This window comes from Brachyistius frenatus, unplaced genomic scaffold, assembly GCF_029030835.1.
Source record: "Brachyistius frenatus isolate BFR_SWC_R1_liver_20210118 unplaced genomic scaffold, ASM2903083v1 Contig_74, whole genome shotgun sequence".
Classification (NCBI taxonomy): Eukaryota; Metazoa; Chordata; class Actinopteri; family Embiotocidae; genus Brachyistius; species Brachyistius frenatus.
The window spans coordinates 129,626-135,911 of NW_027210673.1; the positions used below are offsets into that span (position 1 = coordinate 129,626).

General features: G+C 44.2%; 1 protein-coding gene across 3 annotated transcripts in view; it reads right to left on the bottom strand.

Moving 5' to 3' along the window:
* The window catches only part of LOC138626467 (reelin-like), a 95,071-nt gene extending 89,658 nt beyond the window's left edge, over positions 1 to 5,413 (bottom strand). For 2 of the 3 annotated variants that reach the window (XM_069708120.1, XM_069708119.1), the window contains exon 1: positions 4,900 to 5,413. In XM_069708120.1, the coding sequence (XP_069564221.1) occupies positions 4,900 to 5,152 (253 nt within the window). In that variant the 5' untranslated portion in view covers positions 5,153 to 5,413. The remainder of the gene's footprint in view (positions 1 to 4,899) is intronic. The other variant, XM_069708123.1, reaches the window with a different exon arrangement.
* Between the last annotated feature and the right edge of the window lie 873 nt (positions 5,414 to 6,286).

Genomic DNA, 6,286 nt, shown 5'->3' on the forward strand with positions numbered 1-6,286 from the left:
GTGATACACTTGACACACTTCGCTCTACTCAGTGAAGTGACCTATTCAGACAAAGCAGCAGGAGGCAGAGAGGCTGAGGGGCTGGAAAGCTAATGAATGCGTAGGTTTGAACCACTTAAAAGTGCTGGTGTTGTCCGCATGTTGCTTTTCCTTTACCCACAAGAGAGCCCTATTAAACCATTAGCCCTTCGCCCCTCAATTCTTTCTTCAGTCTTGCCCACGTTTTAAGAGTCCCGGCTCCCCTAAACTGGATGTCTGCATGAAAACTAGGACAGTCTTTTAATGGTTCACTGACCCTCTGAATGCTTGCTGTACTGTAAGAAATACTGGAGAGTTTTCCTGGTCTTTTGAATAGATGAATAGAAAATGCTATAGTTAACATGGGTAGAGACATAAGGTGGAAAAGAAAAGTAGCTACACCAACCAAATCTAATCTCTTCAGGAACAGAGCTCTAAACAATGCTGAACTGACAAGAAGTGGTCAGAGGTCAAAAAAGCAGACACTCAACAGTCCCCTCAGAGGTTAAAAGCTGCAGAAGGCGATGATGACATCTGAATGGTTGCTGAAGTCACAGCAGATTGATGCCATGTCGGCATTCAGTCGAAAGGCAGTGGGTGCCTGTTTGTGGAGACTAAAGATAGGCCCTGTGTTTCCAAGACATCTTACTCTGGTTTTACTTACTGTATATGACCTGATCTTTGGTAAGATATAGCTGCTTTTCTGCAGCCTTACTAGGGCCTTGTGTCCGTGACCTTCACTTCGACATGACTGGCTTGTTGTTCGATGGACATCAGTCAGCTGCACACTCGCAGAAAAACTCCCTCAACCGTGACAAGTAATCAACTTTGCAGATAGATAATGGACATTTTCACTTTGCAAGGCACATTGAGTTGTTTCTGGTGGTTGGCAGGACGGCTGCTGAAGTAATTCACTATGTCTAATCTGATAGGTTATCATGGGATGAGCTGATGGTATTTTGTGGGGATGAATTTATCTCCAAGTTCCCATTAAGAATGTCATTTAGTGGCAATGTCCAAATCTCCTTGAAATGTTGATTGTTTCTCTAGCCCCTTCAATCATTTGCACATGAACAGGTCCATGGAAGAGGAGCTGCTGTAGAAACCATTGACAGATTAGCGATGGCCATTTCAGCTTGTACTGTCAACTAGTTCTCCAAGCAGCTCTCTTGTTTTGCCCCGTCACTTTCCTTTCCACTGTTGTTCCTCCAGTTTTTCTATTATGGTACCGTGGCAGGGACACGCTGCTAAATTCCAGTGGATATTGTATGGTTTTCAATAATGTGTAAGAACCCTACGGTGGGGGGAGGCATGCTGCCTACCTGTGCCTTGTGTGAGTGGCTCATTCAGTGCTTTACAATGACATCAATAACCCTGCATATAGAAACATACACACAACACTACACAATATGCAAATACAGATTCGGTGAATACAAGCACTCCCTCACTCACACTTTCTGAATACCATAACGATGAAACTGACGTAGTAATTGACACAAACAGTGTTCTATACAAAGAGGCGCATTACAAATACAACTGTGGCTTTCATCACAACTGCACAAACATTCCTACAAACTAGAAGGAAATCGACAGGAAAAAATAAGGTACAAATACCTTGACAAACAAAGACACTCAATCAATCTCGCTGGCCCCATTTCAGCTCATGTACCTCCATTTTTCAGGCTATTCTCTACTGACTTCCAGAGGACACCGCACTGCCAGTCCATTCCCTCAACAATCTTTTCCAGTGCGTTTTCTAATGAAGAATTGCATAATGCATAATACAATAGAGTGACGTCCTCACTACTCGTGATCTGAATCTAATGTTCTTTCCTTTAAAGGTCATGTTTTCTGATACTGAAACTGTGTTTGGGGGAATTTTGTCTCCTCCTGTTCTCCCTCAGCTGTGTCATCATTCCTCTTTTAATGTTGTTGGTCATCTGTGAAAATGAACATGCAAGATTTCCAAATCAGGAGGAGGAGAAACAACACAAATGAGAAACAGCATTCTCATTCAGTGAGTAAAAACAGTTTTTAAACTGTGTTTAAAAACGGGGATCTGGGTTTTGTATTGTGATGTTGCTTCTTATAAACATGCAGTTGCTGTAGGAAGACCGTGCCGCATTCCCACAGCAGTGTTAAAAGAGGTCAGACGCAACATTAAAAAAAAAAGGTTTTAACTTTACTGAAATAAAAAGCTACTTCCTAAGAGTAGCAAAAATGGTTAAAAAGGGTCTTTTGATTATTTAGCAGACAGGCTCAAATCCCAGCGTGACCTTACTTCATTTTGCTTCAGTCTCTCTTCTGAAAGATAAGACTGTAGGTGGGCAGTATGTATGTACGTGAGTGACACTTGGTTTCCATTTGTCTAGTAGTACTGACCCGAGAGTCTGAACGCAAGCACACAAATCTCCACAAATCTTTTAATTTCTCCCCCTTCTTTTTCCCAGCAGTTCAGAACGTTTCTACAGCATTTATATTTCTATGTTGTCCACTGTGACCCGGCCAATACACCCACCCTCTCAAACATTTCACAAAGAGTAACACAGCCTCTCTTGGTCATTTCATTCTGTTAGCTAAACACAGTAATCTTCTCTACAACACACACATTCGGAGTACACTGCCCACACATGGTCTTATCACTCAAAAGCAACAGAGAAGCAAGAGGCAGTGAGGTCAGGTCAGAAACCCAATTACTGTATGGCCACACAGAATCTTCCTCTCGCTCTGCACCGAATGCTGAGGTGGTTTCTTTGAGATACTCAACTCCTGTCTCTTTTATAAGAGGTCATCTGTGTCTTTCCTTTTTCGAACTTTCCCTCCCTCTACTAACGACATCTCTCCTTCACGCTCTTTCTTCAGATCTCTTTTCTATAGCCCTTCAACGGCCATACAGCCAGAATCTCGAATGCTTTCCACCCCCATTTCCACACGCAGCTCTTTCAATGATTATATCACACGTTGCTTTTAGAAGATTAAACCAAATGTAATCCAAAATGCAATGAGGAGAAAAAGCAACAATTGACATTAACCAAAAACAAGAAGCATGCTGAAACACAAAAGCTCATTTGCATAAATGAACAATTGTACAAACACTTTGCCTGCTCCATCAAATCACCATGTAATTTACTGTTTTTCCCTTTCTATCATTCTCTGTCATTCAACAGAGCAGGCAGATTCATATCCACTCCCAGTTCAACTCCTGTACGTCCACTAAATTCGTGCCACAATGAGCCTGGCAATGGCCATGGTAAGAACATGTAAGGCTGGATGTAACCATCAAGGTTTGATGGGATGAGAGGGGTGGAAAAAAATAAGAGACTGGGATTGCTCATTATTGCACAACTGAGCACACAGCCAGCATCATTTCACTTGCTCACTTGCCATTTATCCTTTCATGCAAACTCAGTCAAAACCCTCAGTCAAAATTTAACAATGACTTGCTGTCGTGTGCCAAAACATGGGACAGAGAAAAAAGTGAGCAGCTTGGAACCCTGTCATTTTTCTGTGCAAACCCCGCTGCTGGTATCTTATCTGCTCAATCCTCTCATCGTCATTTAAATCTCCCCCTACACCATCCGATCCCAGCCGTGGCCCTATTTAAATCTCTCCCTCCTCCCAGTCCACCACATTTCTAATGCTAATTATCTAAACCTCTCTGTGCGCTCTATCCCTCCCATCCACCAGCTAGTTATTCAAATCTCTCCCCACCCGTTCTCCTTACAAGCCCGGCCCCAGTTAAAAGGTGCTTGACTGAAGGGTTGATCCGGGCTGTTATTTTCAGACAGAGAATAATACAGCTTCTTCCAGATTCCTCTCCCTTCCTGCTCGATTTTCCTGGCCTTTTCTTCATCCTTTTCTTTCCATATACAATTACACAAACTCTGCTACAAATATCCTTTTTGAAATTAAGAGGTTTATTTGCCATGATAATGGAATCCAGTTGTTAATAGTGCACGAACAGTGTATTAAAGCCACTGCAACAAGGTTAGGAAAAGATACCAGTAATGTAAACACAAATTACGGATATTTAGGAAATTAGATCTCATCAGAAAAATGAAATGTGTATACATTAAACTCTTAGTGACGAAGATAGCGGCATGGGAACATGACCTTACTCAGTTTGAAGTGGTCTGTTAGGGTCACTGTCCTCTGTGTTAAGTGAGTGGCGAGAGTGAGTAAGCACAGTTTGGGAAGTCAGAGGGGATCTCTTTTCCAGGACCAGGTGCCAGCACATCAGTGTGGGAAAGGGGACATTAATCTCTCTCTCTCTTCTTTCACTCTAAGCATGGTTTACTGATTTCTTCATCTTATTTTCCATCAATCAGAGCGTGTCTTTCTATGGCGCTCCGTTTGTCCATTTGTACTCACAGTTTTGACACTCATTGAGTTGGAGGGATTGCGCTGTTAGTCCTGTGGAGAAGCCACCTACACATGAAGCATCAGGATCAGAGGAGCCCCACTCAGCCTCACTACTTATTACAGTTACATAAATGCTGGTTTCCAACAACAGCCACCCCACAGAAACGGCACACACACCACAACAGTAACTCGTGTGTGAAGTGAAACACCTGCATGAAGTTCGGGAAGTTGGTTTTAAATCTTCATATTTGTTATGCATAACGGCATTTTGCACTATTTGGGAAGGTTTATTCATCAAGAACATCCACATTTTCAAAGTTAAATTCTTTTACGAAGGTAAAACCATTTTAAAATAGTGTTCACTATTTGTGAGTGGAATTTACAATCGGATCAATTCAAAGCATTTTGTTTTTTTGTGATTCAATATTAATAGTATAATTTTTTTCCTGAAATAACAGAACCCATTCTCTTTTCCATGCAGAGAAAAAAAAAAGTGGACACCATAGAAAGTGTGCTCACCTTGGTACTCCTGTCCTGGAGTGTAGGTGATGGGGTTGCCTGTAATTTGGAGGGTGAGTAGCACCTCTCCCCCACCTTCTGCCACCCCGGCTCCCTCCAGCTCCCCGTGGTGGGTGCACAGGAAGAAGAAGGGGTTGAAACGGGGGTAGAAGCTCGCAGGGGGCACCCCGAAATCCACGTTGCTGCTCCCCAGGACGAGGGCAAGCAGGGCATAGCCTAAGGCACCCCCAAGAGAGGCCCGCGCCATGGCCATCTGCCCTCACCAAGCGAGGGACTGACGGAGTGGAGGTGGGTGAAGAGTTGAAGAGAGTGATGAGTGGGAGCAAGGAAGGCACAGGTAGAGCTCCAGAGGACAGGTTTTGGAGTCCTCGAATGAGTCGAAAGTCCAAAAGTGCTTGCGTGAGAGTGTGTGCAATATTTCTATACGTGTGGGCTCGGCCGTCAGGAAAACTGTTCTTCTGCTTCCTCTCCCTGTCCTACCTCCACTCTCAGGGAGTTCAGAGCTTCGCCTGTGCTGTCCTGCTCCAGCGTTTAAATACCTCACCCCCTCCCTCTGTTTCCCTCTCTCCTCCCACCCTCCCTCCCTTCCTCTCTCTGTCTCTCTTTCGCTCTAACACCAGCTCCACGCGTGTGCTGTGTGCGCTCTACAAGACGGCCTCCCTCTTCTCTCTCATCCAGCTCTTCTCTCCACCCTCTTCTCTGCCAGTCTACCACTCTGCCTTTTTCCTTAATCTCGTCCTCCCCCCTTCTTATCTCCTTCTCTTTACCTCTCACTAAACCACTGTGTTATTCCACATTGCACTCTTGTATATCCCTCCCGAGACCTTGGCCATCTTATCTCTACGCATCTGTTAGTTTCTTCATCCCTAACCAGCCCTCCAACAGATCCCTTTCACTCTCTTCTCTTTCCTTTGTCTTTTTGCCCATCCACCAGACTGTCTCCTCCTCTCCCACCCACTATCACACCTCCTTCCTCCCTCCCTCTTAAGCTCTCTTCACCTCCCTCTCCTTCCCTTTCTCTCTCTGTTGCTCTCCCACTTGGTCCCCCTCCCCTCGTTCGATGTCCCTCTTTTTCCAACCCTGTACCTCTCTGTCTCTCCTCTCATCCTCAGAAGTGCTCAGATTTGTTTTTCTTCCTCTCCTCTGTTACTTTTTTCATGGGTTTTCCATCAGAATCTCCTTTTCCACAAGATTCTCCAACTTTTTTCCCCCTGTCAGAGAAGCAAGCGCCACCACTTTGCTGCACATTAACCCACCACTACAGTGCAGAGACTAGCCATAATGCTGCTTTCTTTTCAGCACACCAAATGATGGATATTTGTCTAACACATCTTGTTCTTTGCTTTTTCACCTGTGAATAAATATAAACAACATGAATCTGCAGCCC